This window comes from Mytilus trossulus, unplaced genomic scaffold (genome assembly GCF_036588685.1).
Source record: "Mytilus trossulus isolate FHL-02 unplaced genomic scaffold, PNRI_Mtr1.1.1.hap1 h1tg000244l__unscaffolded, whole genome shotgun sequence".
NCBI lineage: Eukaryota > Metazoa > Mollusca > Bivalvia > Mytilida > Mytilidae > Mytilus > Mytilus trossulus.
The window spans coordinates 43,819-61,274 of NW_026963317.1; the positions used below are offsets into that span (position 1 = coordinate 43,819).

At 32.0% G+C, this 17,456-nt stretch overlaps 2 protein-coding genes across 2 annotated transcripts; both read left to right on the plus strand.

The window, feature by feature from the left end:
* Positions 1-322: 322 nt before the first annotated feature.
* LOC134701447 (uncharacterized) lies at positions 323-4,456 on the plus strand. The gene is made up of 3 exons (XM_063562604.1): positions 323-718; positions 1,675-1,796; positions 2,374-4,456. The coding sequence occupies exons 1-3, from the start codon at positions 692-694 to the stop codon at positions 2,597-2,599; spliced, it is 375 nt and encodes a 124-aa protein (XP_063418674.1). The 5' UTR covers positions 323-691; the 3' UTR covers positions 2,600-4,456.
* Positions 4,457-15,752: 11,296 nt separating this feature from the next.
* LOC134701474 (nematocin receptor 2-like) lies at positions 15,753-17,160 on the plus strand. The gene has a single exon (XM_063562629.1). The coding sequence runs from the start codon at positions 15,782-15,784 to the stop codon at positions 16,925-16,927; it is 1,146 nt and encodes a 381-aa protein (XP_063418699.1). The 5' UTR covers positions 15,753-15,781; the 3' UTR covers positions 16,928-17,160.
* The last annotated feature ends 296 nt before the right edge of the window (positions 17,161-17,456 follow it).

Below are 17,456 nucleotides of genomic sequence, written 5' to 3' on the forward strand. Positions count from 1 at the left end.
CCGAATTAATTTTACGTCCAACATTCAAGATTTGCATAGATTGATAAATTATGAACAGATATATCATGTTATGGAGGGGTATTTGCGAAAAATACAAGCCGAGGGACTTAAATTTCCCGAGCCGCTAGGCAAGGGAAATTTGGTCCCAAGACTTGTTTTTTTTGCAATGGTATTTGAGGCATATTCACCGGTAGTGGTGAAAAAAGGCAGATTCGTTTGAAATTAAGAAAAAATGTAAGAATATGCGAAAAATACACTGGCTATCAGCCAATCAAAAGCTTGCATTCTTATATAAGGTGTAATTACTTTTATTATATGATCCGATATTCTCCACAATGGCTACCATAAGTCACGGAATCAATTTGCTTCCACTTCGACAATAACTTAACCTTAAATACTACCGTATAAATGAAAAAAAGAGGTTTAAAACTGTTGACAGTGTAAATCGGACATTATTTTGAAAATAAGGACGTAACAAGGGACCGATCATGTTCTGTTGGACGAACCGTAGGACAAAATCTTGTAATGTCGGACGTAACAGCTTTTTAAATGGACAATCAGCAAATGTTGGACAAACAAAGCCACACAATTTAAACGTAACAAAGGACAGATAACGTTCTGTCGTACGAACATAAGGACAAAATATTGTAATGTTGGACATAACAGCTTTTAAAATGGACTCAAAGTTCAGATGTTGGACAAACAAAGAGACAAAAAGGTACAATCGACCATAGTGGACATAAATTGCGCGAAAAAAATCTTTTTGTTTCATAGATTAGAGTACAAATGTCCACCATATTATAATATTAGTATTGATTTTTTTGGTACAGACAACCCTTGCGTATATTCACATGATTTATGCAAGGCTATATTAAATAGAAAAAATCCTAGATTTCGAAGTTTCTCATACCCCCTCCCCCCACTTTTATTTCCCACCCGTATACATTTTTTAATTGATTTTCAAAATTGTGTATCAGTAGCAAGAATTATCTAGTGATTCAGTTTGTCCTTTCCAGCTTCAATTTAATTCTTGGGATTTCCTTGTTTATGTTGTTTATCATGTTTAGGATTTTTTTTCGCCAGATTTTTGTTGGGAAATCTTTTTTTTGATGAGAGCCAGATTATTTTTTAAGCTAAAGTGCTGGCCAAGATTTTTTTTATTAGTCCAAATATTTAAAAAAAAAAACAAAAAAAAACCCCCAGCCTCCAAGAAAAAAATACTTTGGTTGGAGGCGTTAAAAAGAACCCAAAATTTGCACCTGCTATCTCAAAAAAATATACTGAACAGAAAAGAACACCAAGGCTATAGCTAACCCCTTGGAAGTTAAATGGTCAGTCCCTAATCAGAAAATAATAAAATAAAATACCCCTGCCCGCCCAAAATTTTCAGAAAAGACGGATGATATTCTAAAAATTTCTTATTATGGCCTAATCAATGGTAACAACATTTATTAATGCTACATGACCAGGAGAGGAATATGTTCCGCAACGATTACCAGAGAGAGGGGGGAATTAATCACAATTTTATAAATAAATTTAGACAGTTCAATACGCATGATAATCCTTTTTTATATGTAGGGAAATAAAACTGACCTCCCTAGTTAAACACAATATTAATCTGCAGGTGTATGTAATTAATGTAATCAATATTAAAATAAACATAACCAATTGTAGAAAAATGCTGAAAACTGCAAAAGATGGCAGGACCAAAGGAAAAATGTTCCAACCTTCCGACAAATTGAGGCCGAGAGGAAAAAGGAGAAACGGAAAAGCAGAACACCTGCACAGGTTGAAAAGTAAAAAAAGTAATAAAATAAATATAAGATTTAAAAAAATATTATATATTGGCTAACAATGCCAGTGAGTAAAATACATAGATCTATAAGTGTATAAAATAAAAAAAGAAATCATATTGGCATACTTTTAGATCCATACGCATACGTAAAAGTTAGAATGTGTAGAAAGCGAGTTGTATAATGAAACATGGAATATCTCAAGCATGTTTAAGTGACGTCACAACCCAAGACCCTACAAAATTCATACACATAGGGAATAATCATTGGGTTATGGTCTTGAAAGGCTAATGTAGATTTTATTTTAAGCTTGCAATTTTTATTAAAATTTACTTGTTTTCCACTTGGCTTAAATCTAGCCTGTCTGATGAAGGTTAATCCAGAAAGGACTTGAATGTTTAATCCATTTTGTCTGTACAGCACTTGTATGTAATCCATATTCTTACCTTAAATGTAACTTAAACTCTCTCTCTCTCTCTATATATATATATATATACTGGTTGTAAATTAATAAATTATATACAAAGGTGATCTGATAATTTACAACCAGTTAACTCTAGACGCATAACTTGTGTTGTAGAGATAGGAGTACTGCTCGAGAAAGAATGAGGAGATATAGAGAGAAACAAAAAAGTAAAGAGACAGAGAAAGAAAACCTACAGTTAACATGCATTTTGACTAAAAGCCAGAAGGAAAAACAACGTGGACAGTGGAGAGTCTATCTAAAAAAAGTTAATGTGACCAAAATTGTTAATCGACCCCTTAATGAATTATTTAGGTATGGGTATCTATCAAGTTGGATGTAGATAATGCATCAACTCCGATTTTTTTTCTACCACGGACGGAGAACATATCAATATATTAGTTCAGTAAGTTTCGTGTCTGCCCTTTCATTATGTGAATCAAGAGAAAAAAAATCCCCTAAACGGGAAACAATTGTATCGAAAAAAGAAGCGTACCTTCTGTACAAAAAACAACCTAATTAATTATTCATACGCAAGAAGGTAGAAGATCCTAGTGACCGGAAATCAACGTTGATTAGTTAGAAATATTTCAAGATATCAAACAGCCTCCTTCCCGAGATTGAAAGTAGAATGCATTGCATGTTAAAAATGAAATGGCGTAATGGGGATATACTTTTGACGAAGTAGAATCCTGACTGAATACATGCCTGTCTCAAGTCAGCAGCCTCTGGCCTTTGTTAGTCTTGTATGATTTTTAAGTTTAGTTTCTTGTATATAATTCGGAGTTTTGTATGAAGTCCATTATAACTATACTAGTATACATATTTTTTAAGGGGCCAGCTGAAGGTTTCCGGGTGCGGGAGTTTCTCGCTACATTGAAGGTTGAATAATAAATGCAGATGAAACTGATAGTGTAAAACTATCGGCATGAGGTTTCAAATTGAATGAAATTGGTTCATTTGAGGGTAAACTCTTGATTTTTAACTGACTTTGCTAATTTTGTAATTTGCCGTAATTTATATTTTAAATTGAACATGTACTCATCTGATTCCTGTATTTCCACTGCTACATCTTCATCCGAAGTTTGCTCCAAGATCTTTTCGTTGATGTTCTCTAAAGTTCTACTACATTTTTGCTATAAACAGTTTATCTGTATCTATAATAATATTCAAGATAATATCCAAAAACTGCAAAATGTCTTTAAAATCATCAATTCACGGGCATTATACCTGCAAAACCAGTTACCCGATTCGGCTGAAAATTTCAGGACAGGTAGACCTTGACCTAATAAATACTGTAACTTCTTGTCTTATTTGCTCTATATGCTGGAGTTTTTGAGATATAAGCCAAAAACTGCATTTTACACTGTGTTCTATTTTTAGCCATGACGGCCATATTTTTTTACGAAATAAAAAATAAAACACAAACTTTATTTATACACCCTACTGATCATTCAGTTGAAGTTTTTGTTGAATTTTGTTGAGTAGTTTTAGAGGAGAAGATTTTTTAAAGTTAGCAAATATGATGAACAAATTGTGAAAAATTGTCATTAAAGGACAATAACCCCTTAAGGAGTCAATTGACAATTTTGGTCATATTGACTTATTTGTAGATCTTACTTTGCTGATCATTTTTGCTGTTTACAGTTTATCTTTATAATAATATTCAAGATAATGACCAAAAACTGCAAAATTTCCTTAAAATTACCAATTAAGTGGCAGCAACCTTACAATTGGTTGTTTGATTCATCTGAAAATTTCAGGGCTGATAGATCTTGAACTAATGAACATTTTTACCCTTTGTCAGATTTGCTCTAAATGCTTTCGTTTTTGAGATATAAGCCAAAAACTGCATTTGACCCCTATGTTCTATTTTTAGCAATGGCGACCATGTTTGTCGATAGATCAAAACTTCGGATACAATTTATAAACTAGATACCCTAAGGAACATTCAATTAAAGTTTGGAAGTATTTGGCCTAGTAGTTTCAGAGGAGAAGATTCTTGAAATAGTTTACGACGACGACAGACGCCAAGTGACGGCATAAGCTCACATGCCATGTGAGCTAAAAAAGATAACTTACGTATTTAAATTTGAGTATATTCAGCAAAACCCCGCGGAAATCTCACATGCGTTCTAAAAGTCATGTACGTTCGTACAACAAAGTTTACATTAAAAATTATATAATTCTCCCGAATAAACAGCTGTGATAGATGCAAAGAGCTTTTGGAGAAACACTTATTTTAATAAAAATATAAATATAAATCTTTGTAAGATCTAGTTCAAATATTTATAGTTTTTCACTTGCTTTCAATCACGATATAATTAACGAGACGTTTTTTCAAACACAACTAAATCACCCACCACGACTGCATTTTGTCCAATCACAGAAAGGATTTTCGAGCATGCGTATTCTGTTGCCATAGTTAAGCGTCCTTAAGTTCAAAGGGCACAAACCGAAACTATACCGACTAAGTCGGGAAAAAACACACCCCTACAGAATGTTTGAATATTCAATATTAGTTAAATCTCATGTTTAATTCCTGTGCTATTTTTTTTCCGAATTATTTGATTAAGTCATCGTTTGAGAACCTTTTGTGACCCCTCAGTATAACGTCTATAATGTGTACGACGTGATAAGGAGCTGTTAAGGCGAAAGTTTCACCTAATCTGCCAAACGTAACTGCTGACATGAGCGCGAAAGAAATTGCCTAGTTCACACTGTTATGGATACGATTATTGATTATTAGATAATCTTAAAGTTAAATGGAAATCCAATTTCGCTCTTCACACAAACAAAACTTTTAGACATTGAAGCAAACACAGTTTTCAAGTCTAGTCTTGAAAAATCAAACTTCAGTTTCCTGCATGCAATATTTTATTCATAATTTAATAATACGAAGAGAAAATCCCGTAAGCTTATTACGTCACTTTCACAATTATTTTGGCTCAAAATAGAAAACAAGATAAATAAAACTTTTATTTTGGCCGAAAATTATTGTACAAGTTTATTAAACAAATAATTTATACACATACATGACAGTATACACCATTGCAGGCCCTACAAAAATAACCCGCAAAAGATAAAAACATATGATCTTAAAACAAAACAAAATGCTCTTAGAATAGCAATAAATCAGACCCACAAACTGATATACACTTGTGTAAGCCTGACGAGACTCAAGAAATCAAAACGAAACGTTCTTGTAAATCTCCTACTAAAGATCCAAAGAATATGTTACTTCTTTGAAAATCTACTGACTCAACGAATAAAGAACTTCATTGTTAGTCATATACTAGAATGGTTATCTACAAAATATGATCTAGCGGCGTACTACAGTACTACAGTACATGATATATCAGGCATGAAGATGTTATTGTTACAGATCAGCTAAATTATCTATATATACGATATATGTGGAATACAGTTATATTATTTTGTATGTCACAAACTTAATGTTTAAAGTTTATATGGCAATTAATATTTGAATTTCAATTAATAAAACACATTCTAAGCTGGGCAACTCTAGCTTTATTTAAATGCAAACCTCCATCTTTAATTGCAAATAAATCTCTTTTAGGAGAGCCATTTAATAAAAATCTTCTATAAGACTAAATGAAACTTATTTTCTCATCTTTACAAATACCAATTAAGGCTTTATTAATCTGAACAACCTTATTTCCCAACTGAACAAAATCAACTGGTCGCGGTAATATAGAAGATATTAATATATTTATGTCTCTTTTTCTATTTCTTAAACTATAGATCAAATTTCAATATCTACATAAAATAATCAGTAGAGTATGTTTCTCTACATCATTGGTACCAAAATGTAAAATAACATGAAAAAAGCGATCAAAATCATGAAGATACATATACTCCTTATCAATAACATATTTAATGTAACCTAAATTAGCTCCGCTAAAACTCTGTACAACCGTGTCTTTCATCCCATCCAAATATTTCCCAATAGAGTCACACAAGAGTAACACCCTCTACTTCGAGTTCATTACAGCAATTGAGGGATAAATTTAGTCATGGCCTTTAAGCAACAGAGACTTTTTCGGATAAAGAAAATTGAAGATATAATTTATAGACATTACTTGCCCAATTACTATGAACTTGTATCAACTCTGCAGGCACATTAGATTCAAAGGCAAACGATGCACTCCTCGTCGGAAACTATGGGTAGAAAATAGTCGTGGATTCCTGCCTATCTTACTAATAAACTCCTTAATATACTGCTGAAAATCTGTATAAGTCACAGAAACTAACTTGTGTTTACTAGCAAATAAAAAGGCTGGACTATCTCCGGCGGCAGGAATTAATTTACACATATTTCTATATGCTCTCAATGGACATAATGTAGATCTAGTATTTTCAATCAAAGGTATTTCAAAATTCTATTACCCATCTGTATGGTTTTTGACAAATTAAAAATTACAATAGCAATATAACCCTCTAAAATTACTTTAGTTCTAGTTAACGGTTTATCTATGTCAAAAGACATTTAAGAATTAGGTACTATATTAGATTTGCGCGCCATTAAGAAAAAGGCAAATAAAAAAAACACAATATATACTGCTTTGGATCGTCGTGATTTCTAACTCTATTAATAGATAATAACATATCTACAGTAATAGCGAAAGCTTGTTGTGGTAAATGCTGCTTCTCTCTTGTAATCCTTTTCAATAATTACTTGACAGAAAGTTCATCTAAATGAATAAAAAAGAAAAGTTTTAACCCCACAAATATAATTTTTTATAGAACTTACTGATTTGAACGATCTACTAAAAAATTAAATAAACAAACAGATCGTTTTTAATGAAACAGGACATTCATTTAAATTAAAAAATGTACATAAAAGCAATAAGGCTCGCCACTGAACCAATACATTCTTTTTTGTTCCTACAGCAAAGGCTGGTAATGTCGATATCTTTACATCCCTTTCTAGTTCTCTAATTTGTCTATCTGAAAACGTAATTTACCATTCATGAATAAACTGAAACAACTCATTTGGCACTTTAAATTCTTCTAAATGTATATATTTTGTCTCTTGAAAAATGTTTTTGCATAATAACTATGTAAATAGTGCCAGCAAGACAACATATCAGCTAAATGATTGTCAACACCTGCAATGTGCACTATCCTCAACTCAAATTTGTAAATGGCGGCTACATAACAAATCTCACGCAAGCAAGATTGTAAAAACTGATTCCTTGATTTTCCAGTGTTAACTACTGTTACTGTAACCTGGTTATCATATTTAATTATAATTCGCTTTCCTCTCAACAATTTAGTTCCCAATAATTACAGACATACCACTACTGTTAACATTTCTAATGCGTTACTATGAAGCTGTTCATTTACAATAGCATCAGGGAATTCAACATGAAAGAAATGTTCTTTGAACATGCCACCACAACCTGTCATGCATGCATCAGAAGAGAATATTTCATCTGGTTTCGACCATTTCTCTATCAACATCATTGATACACCGTTATATAAAGGTTAACAAAAATTCCACCATGTAATGTCTTATTTAACAAGTTCAGGCACCTCGCTCTTTTTTACATCTTGATAAATATATCTTAACCAATTAAGAATTCGAGAAATAAACATTCGTCCGGGTCTAACACAACACCCGACAAAATTCTGTTTTCCAACAAGCGATTGAATTTCACGCTTAAAGAGGCGAATTCTTTTCCTACCCACTCCAATAAAATTAAATCTATATCTGTTCAATTGAAATTTCTAAAGTCATATTAACTTAGTCACAAATAATTCCTAAAAACTCCATTCTAGTTGAAGGACCCACAGCTTTATGTTCGGACTCTTCAATTCCACAGGAAGCAAACACATTTTGTATTTCCAAAAAGGCTTTTGCAGACAATTCTGGAATTTCTACCCCGACAAAGTCATCTAAATAGTTTATGATATCAAACCCTAAAGATCTATAAATATAAGCAATAGCGTTTGTCAATAGTTGACATATTTGTGCAGCTGATCTTAAGCCCATAGACAGCACAATATCAAAAAATATATGCCCATTCCAAGCAAATCCTACTAAAAAGGTATCTCCAATATCAATTGGTATTTGTCTGTAGGCCCGGGCCATATCCCGTTTGAAAAGATGAGATCCACTTCCCTTTTTCTTTAGTATTAACGAAACTAAATCATCTACTCTTGGGTATGTTAAAAAAAACTGGTTCATCTAAATAGTTATCTTCATCTATCATATAAAATTGAGAATGGAAATGGGGAATGTATCAAAGAGACAACAACCCGACCATAGAAAAAAACAACAGCGGAAGGTCACCAACAGGTCTTCAATGTAACGAGAAATTCCCACACCCTGAGGTGTCCTTCAGCTGGCCCCTAAACAAATATATACTAGTTCAGTGATAATGAACGCCATACTAATTTCCAAATTGTACACAAGAAACTAAAATTAAGATAATACAAGACTAACAAAGATCAGAGGCTCCTGACTTGGAACAGGCGCAAAAATGCGTAAATTCATTTACCCCAGTTCCACCAGCCGAACTTAAGTCTAGAATGATCCTTCTTTCCGTTGAATCCTTTTTAGAAACATAATTTAATGAAGATAAAATAATTCCATGATCAAACGGATTCACATGAAAAGGGTCAATTATTGTCACCTTAGTGAGTTCTTTTACCAAATATTTCTCCATATCATTGGAAAACGCTACTGCCCCACGATGATTTTTACCTTGTAACACCTCTTTTTGAACCTGAAAATCTCGTAATAAACTCATAAGATTCCTTATTTCGGTGAAATCCAAATTCTAACAATTAACAAATTTCTCTGTCCGTATAATCACTCAGCATCAATTTAAAATAATAATTCACATTTATTTTTGATAGTATTTTTATTTTACAGTCTTCAAAATTCAATTTTGACGATTTAAAAACTAAATCATGATCATGTAAAAGGTTTTCAGTTTTAAAAACATTATAGTTACCCTTATATACTAACTTACAAAGATCGTTTTTACAAGCTTCAGAACTATCCTCTTTTTTAAAATCACTGGGTTTTTTTTATAAACATTTCATATTAGGGTTATCTCTCTTCAAGCTGTCTTTCATAACTATTTGAAAATATATCTAATATTGATTACAAAGTTTAATACTTAAAAGTTCTCACTGAACATATACTATAGATAGTAGAGAATTTCGAAATGTTGAAGAAAACGAACTTCGCATATAATTATGCGTTTTAAACAATTACGAGAACATAGAAGAAGAACACAAAGAATCAACTGAGTTTTTGCAAAAATTGCTGCAGAGGAAATTCTGAAGCTCCACCGTTTTTCATACAGGTGAAACATTTCATTTCTGTGATGTGTTCATAAACGTCATCTTACAAATAAGTAAGAGCCAAAAAACTGGCAAAAGTTACAATTTATCTGTACATAATCTTCTTTGTTTTTGTCTGGCATTTATATCATTTTGGATCAAACATAAATCAACTATTTCATGTTTGCTTTGGTGAGTTTAATTTCATATATTTAAACATGATATATGGGATTGTTTCAAATCAATTTGTTACATTAGCCTCGAAACAGTTCAATAATATCTTTTTACAGATACAGTCCCTTGAACAAAGCAAACCTGAAAAATAGTTTTAACTCATTTGACCTACCATTTTAGTGCCATTAAGAGTTGGGCGTACTCGATGGCTACCCCATACCAAGAGGGCTGTTAGTAATCTTCTCACTTTATATGAACTAATTGTGCAGCATCTTGAACAGGTTTGTACTTGCATATTAAGTGACTGATCCAAGAGGGTGGATCCTTTTTTTTTTTTTTTAGGTTGTTTAAATTATGCATAGCTTAAGCAAAAGATGGCATGTAACAGATTTAAACTGGTTTTTTTCAGAATTAATTGGACCCTAAATCCTTTCTAGATTTTTTTGTTTTCAATTGAGCTTACTTGCTTCAGAAACAACTTTATTTACTTAAACCGTTTGATATTTTATTTATTTAATTGAATGGTTTTGCCTTGTATATGGATGATCATATCTCTACTTAACTTTCTATATATTCTACTTGATAAGTAATAAATTCTTCTGAGAGAACCGTAGTGTAGTGGTTAGCGCATCAGACTACTAACACAAAGGTTCCTGGTTCAATTCCTGTCTGGGACAAAAATTTCAGGGACTGAATTTTCGGCTCTCCCTTGACATTACTGCCGAGTATGGTCTTGAGGAAACGATGATAGACCGTCGGAAGGGGACGATAAATGGCAAAAGGGTATACAGTATTATTAGTGATAATTAGTCATTATAAGAAATGTATATGAGTCTTTGATCTATAAGTATAAATATAGATATGGATTTACAATCATATAGATAAATTATATATAAAAAAATATTATATTCCAAAGAAGTGAGAACTTGAAATATTTTATTGTAATATTTAGATTTATGTTAATTACCATTATGCAGACTGTTGTTTCACATTAAGCACAATATCAGTGTTTTTAGATTGAAAATACTTGATTTATTTAGGAATGATACATGCAGGAATTGGGACCACACATGTCAACAATTTTCTTGGTGCATTGAAAAAGAGGGACGAAAGATACCAAAGGGACAGTCAAACTCATAAATCGAAAAACAAACTGACAACGACATGGGTAAAAATGAAAAAGACAAACAGAAAAACAATGGTACACGTGACACAACATAGAAAACTAAAGAATAAACAACACGAACCCCACCAAAAACTAGGGGTGATCTCAGGTGCTCTGGAAGGGTAAGCAGATCCTGCTCCACATGCGGCACCCGTCGAATGTTCCTCCTGTGAATTCCTCCACCATCAAGAAAAAGGAAAATGAAATTGGGAAACAAATATTTGAAGTTGCAAGAGAATCATGTCAATCAAATCAAAAGAAGGAACAGTTAATGAGTAATGGAAAGGTAATTTAATAATATTATTTAGGCAGATATTTCTTTAGCAATGTTTTGATAATTTAACAAAGTATATATAGTAGAGTATAATGAGGACTGTATATTTAGTTTTGCCTTTACCGTTCGAGAAAATTAATTAGGTTTATACATGAGTCAGATCTTGGTTATAATATTAGGTTCAGGGTCAATATTTAAAATTAGATTAATTTCTTCGCTGATCACAACTGAATACGACCTCAGAGATCAAAACCTGAACATTTAGGGCAAAATTGGATACAATATTCAAATTTGATACAGGTCTAAATTGGGATTTTATTTAGCACCCCCTTTTTTCACTTTTGTGCAAATTACGCTATGCTGTTGTTCAAACTGGTTATTAGCCATTTACAGCTAACATTCATATTTCAAAACAATGTATGGTTATTCTATATTTATTATTACAAATAACAATGTGGACAGCCTAATTATCCATTTAATTTTATATTTACTATTTTTATAGCTACATACTTATTGAACACATCATGTTCTTTCATTAATTCTATTTTTTGTCATTTAGGTTGAAGCCAGTTTTGAACGAATCTGAATTTTATTTAGTGTATGAGTTAACTTATCAGAAGAAAATTTGATCGATAGATACATTCAAGTAATTGTTGATATGCAAATCATATTAGAATAACTGTATTATTGCATACATGTATCTTAGAATAATCTTTATATAGTTAATTTTAGGACATGCCAGCATGATAGGTACAATGACGGGTAAAGTCATAGACTTCTCTCATAGAAGCCGTAATTGCAAAGTCTGTGAATACCATATGGGTAGAAAAGAAACAGTCCCTTCACATGATTGCAGCAAGAATTGGCAGGGTACAAGTAAAGGCATGGAACCTGATATGGCCTTAGAGATGACCCACAATCTGAATGATAATGGATGTCCTATTCATGTTCTCCATGCTGATAATGATTCCACCACAACAACAAGATTAAAGGTTGATTTTAAAGAACTGAAAAAAAAGATGACCAGAACCATATCAAGGAAGTTTTTTCTAAGAAACTCTATGATTTGTCTAAAACGTTTAAACACCTAGGAGTCATACCATACCTTGTACGCTGCTTCATGTTTGCCATAAAAGAAAATAACGGTTCCTCAGAAAACATAAAGAGTGCCTTCAGCAGATTAGTCCAACACATTTTTGGAGACCACACTTCATGTACAGATGCTGAATGGTGTACATTTAAGAATGACCCAGAAAATTATAGGTAAATGAAAGACATAATAAATTACACCTTAAAATTGGTATACATATGAAAATAAGAAGGTGCGGTAATATTGCCATGCAAAGAGACAACTCAGTCTTCCTTAGAAAAATTGTAGACATTGTGCCAGCAATAATAGTTTACTGTAAATGTATACACCTTCATCAATGAGCAAAAGACTAAGTACATCTCATAGAAAAGGATATTGTGTTTGTTAAGTAATGCATACATGTAAATAGTTATCAAAGGTACCAAAATTATTACAAATACTTGATTAAATCCAATTTATGTAAAAAATATATACTAGTATATAAATGTAAATAACATACAAAACAAAAAAATATTCAAATCATTTTTCAGCACTTTTATTTTGCAATGACATTTCATATTTGCTATGTATATTTTACATTTATAAAAGCTTGCTTCAAGGGAGTGTAGTCAATCGTGTTGTGATGCCCAAAGAAAATCTATAAATAGTACTATATAAAGTTTCTGATTATTTATATAATAATCAAATTTATATCGCTGAAAATGTTTGTTATAATAGTATAATAAGGACTGAATAAATAGTTTACGAGATGCCACTGCTGATGGAGATTTATTTCCCCGAGGGTATCACAAGCCCAGTAGTCAGCACTTTTTGTGCTGACATGAATTGTCATTGATATGGTTATATTACAAATTTACTGTTTACAATTTTTTTTAATTTTTTGAAATACTAAGGCTTTTCTACATCAGGCATAGATTACCTTAGCTGTATTTGGCCAAACTTTTAGGAATTTTGGTCCTCAATGCTCTTCAACTTCGTAATTTATTTGGCTTTTTAACTTTTTTGGATTCGAGCGTCACTGATGAGTCTTATGTAGACGAAACGCGCGTCTGGCGTATTTACTAAATTTAGTCCTGGTATCTATGATAAGTTTATTTACAGGGTGATGGATCATATACATATGATACAGTACACTGCAAATATATATAAAGTGCTATCTATAAATATTCCGGAACCAGTTCTTTCTTATATTCCATAAAAGGTATGTTGATCTTTTTCAGTACAAGACACCACAAAGTGTTGCTTTGAAATGCAATGATTGCCATTTATATAAACTTAAAACAAAAGAGGTGTGCCTGCTTGAAATAGAGGAATTTGACATAGAAATAGTTATCAAAGGTACCAGGATTATAATTTAGTACGCCAGACGCGCGTTTCGTCTTCATAAGACTCATCAGTGACGCAGAAAGCAATGGGACCATGAATTAGTGGTGTACTTCCTTGAGAGGCGGCTGCCCCAAAGGAGGAAAACTGAATTCTGTATATAAATTCATGTTGTATGGTCAGTTTTTGTATAAATGTTACACTGGCAAGTAATAAGTATGCTTCATCAAACAAAAATTGTTAATTTATGACAGGGGAAAATCATAAGTTTTTGATCCCTTTACATGCTTGACTTGTTGTTATAAATCAATATTTGAATGTTGTTATAAATCAATATTTGAATGTTGTTATAAATCAATATTTGAATGAAAAAAAAATCTATCTGATCTGAATTTTCCTACGTCTTACCTGGTTGCCATGGTAACTATATTGTTCATAGAAACAAAACAACAGCTTTAATTTGATTCTCATGTCAAACTATGTTATTGTGTTTAGGTTTTACAACAGATATGACAATATTTGCCACACTTTGTATACATAAAATTAGAATTTAACTTCTTCTTGTCTCGTTGCCATGGTAACCGTTGTACATAAATACAAAAAATGTCTTCCTTTTGATTCATATGTGTAATTTTATTTAACAAAAGATATTTAAACATGTGCAATATTTTGTTTACACACATTTTGAAATAAACCAAATAATTGGCTGTTGATTTCTGTGTCGGCATGAGGAACAAAAATGTTTTTCGATGAAAAAATAGTCTGGTGACCTATATTTTATTCTCAAAGCTCATAGTTTGGATCATATTCTGTCAAATTTAAAAAAAAAATCATTTGACCAAATTTGGGAAATTTAAGAAAAATAGAAAATTTCCACAAAATCTTTGTTTTTCATTTGCACTTTTGTTGACGAAATGTGGGCGGGATTTAATAAATATGTAGAAAACTGCTATTATTTGTGTTTTATTTACAGTTTCAACATTATTTATGTACTCATTGAAAAACAAACCTTTCAAAAAACTTTCAAAGGCCTGAAAAAAGTCCAGGATTTTAACTTCAGGTATGTATTCATTCACATAATATGATGTGATTTGCTAACTCTGGTGGCCGTTACCATGGAAACGAATCTGGTGACATCATATTTTTAACTCAAATTTTGAAAGAGATCATTGCATAGTATATAAATACAAATTCTGAGAAAAATTCATTGGTGAACAAAAAATTGCTTTATCTGTAGGGATCCACCTTAATCCTACATTTTATTGTAGTAAAACATTTCTGTATAATTAACATATGTCTTGACTATTCAAAGCACCTTTATTTTTTCCTTTGGGGTTTCTATAGAATATTTTCGAAACTTGAGGCTACATGGTTTCTAAAGCTTGTACACAGGTTAAATAATTGGATACATTTAATTGGTTGACATCCAGTAATGGTTGTTTCCATATTTTTGAAAGTTATGTAATTTTTTTCTATAGAACTGGTCAGGATAACAGTTTACTCGTGCCAAGTATTTCTTTATTTGAAACACAGATAAATTCACCATTGATTTTCCCCTATTAGTCCTTGTTAAATTTGCACTTTTAAAAAAGTGTGCAGAATTTATCTTTCAAAGCCTGTATGCGAGATTGTTTTTTTTTTTTTTAAAACATTGTAATTTACAATATTTTGAAAGCCCAGCGACGATATGTGTACGCCTGTATACGCAACGTAGTATCGTTTACCGCTGTCCGTTCTTCTGTCGTCAACAGATGAACTAAAAAACCCTTTCAACATTTTTCATGAGATATTTGTGAATTGTTTATTCATTTATATCTAATAATATCAGCTGCATTTCAATTTTTATAAATTTTAGAATTAAATTTTGCCGAGATTTGATTCATAAAAAGGGCAAATTTTACAGTCTTTGGACTTAAATCCAAAAACACCATATAAAGGTATACATAATGAATTATAATTTCCTCGTGTACTAAATATGTCCCTAGTCGATCTTCAAGTTTGAGGTTGTTACAATTGAAAACAACGTACAAGTATTTAATATTACAAGATATTGATGTTACAAGTTAATTTTGATTTCCGAAAAGACTTGCATACTAGCTCTATATTAAGCTTGATGAGTTCATACGAACATTAATTGCATATCCAGCTCATCGTATACCCAAACATTTCGAAAGGGAATATGAATATAAGCACAAATTATGATGTGGCCTTTGACGATATCAAACACCGAGCTTTTCTATTGTATTGGAATGAAATAAGAGCACAGCATCTTTTACCGAATACCGTTATGTTGGTTATATACCTTTTAATCGGATTAGCAGGAAATATAGCTGTCATACTTGTATATCAATTTGGTTTTAATAAAAACACAGACGGAAGGTACTTTATAGTACCACTGGCATGGGTCGACACGACCGCTTTAATAGTGACAGGAGCAATAAACCTGACTCGAAACACGAAGCCAGTCATATTTCCCGGACATGGAGCATGTAAACTGCTCTTATATTCAAGTTACGTTACAACGTGTACTTCACTTTTTCTTTTGAATGTCATTGCAGTGCAGCGATATTTGAAAATATGCAAGCCTTTTGGTCCACAAATGAACATACTTTGGAATCGTTTGTCTGTTGTAATTTGTGCCATTGCGTCTATTTTGTTGTACATGCCCGTGTTGTTTTACTACGGAATTGTAGACACCAGGAATCATTCTTCTTGGAACATCAGTGGATACGAGTGTAACCAACTCCCTGGTTCTACAGACCAGCAAAAAGGATTTAAGATTTTCCAAGGAGTTGGATTTTTCGTCACCATTGCCAATCTACTGACAATAACTGTGCTATACATTGTTATCGCAATAGCAATAATGAAGCAATTGAAAAAGATGAAAGTTGTTAAAGTAGGGAGAGATAACGTTAGTGTTGCTACATTGGACACAATAGAACAAACATATGTTCCAAGCGTCCAAGTGAATTTCCAGACAGCAACAAGCGATACGGACTTTACCATTGAAACCTCTAATCGAATTAATGAACCCCAGGAAAAACATTTCACTCAAACCGCTACAAGAAAATCGACTTTTAGAATATCTTTTATGTTTATGGCTATTACTATCGTTGCATTTCTTGCCTACTTGCCAACATGTATATTTATAGTCATTGAAACGAATAATCCTGCATTTTGGAATGATCTTACTCCTACTGCATTCCATATTTGTCTTACCTTGCGTCGGATGTACATGGTAAATCATTTTAGTAATCCATTTATGTATGGTGCATTCGATAATGCTTTCCGTGAAAAGATAAAGAAGATGTTTTGCAAAAAATGATCGAGAAAAATGCTAGCGTTTGTTTTGTACATAAAATTCACCAAAGACAAGAAACTCATCTTGTATAACTTCGATATATTCTTTTTGTAATCAACCAGTCTACAATAGTATACACACACAGTTGGAAAAAATAAACTATTGCGATATATTTAGATGCATTGAAGATATCTTCTGTCACCTTATATCCTGGTCCCATAATGAAAAATAGTTTAATTTGAAACCACAATTCAAAAACCTCGCATTAATTTTTGAATTTACAGTAAATGAATTGTAATTTCAAGTAAGATATTATAACGTGCTATTAACAAAAAAGTATATATATATATGAGTTTGACTTTCACTCTAGTATCTTTCGCACCTTTTTCCAGCGTGTTCCATAATGAAAAATAGTTTACTTAGAAATTACAATTCATTTAAATAACATACTTTAGTGTGTTGTTAATAATAAAAAAAATAGATATACGAGTTCGACTGTCCCTCTGATATCTTTCGCACCTATTTTCAGCGTAGATATTTACACATACAAAAT

Coding starts and splice junctions, on each gene's coding strand:
- LOC134701474 (XM_063562629.1), top strand. CDS start 15,782: ATGAATATAAGCACAAATTATGATGTGGCCTTTGACGATATCAAACAC.
- LOC134701447 (XM_063562604.1), top strand. CDS start 692: ATGTTGGACAAACAAAGAGACAAAAAG. Junction 719..1,674: donor ACAAACAAAGAGACAAAAAG/GTACAATCGACC, acceptor AACCAATTGTAG/AAAAATGCTGAAAACTGCAA. Junction 1,797..2,373: donor ACACCTGCACAGGTTGAAAA/GTAAAAAAAGTA, acceptor CTTGTGTTGTAG/AGATAGGAGTACTGCTCGAG.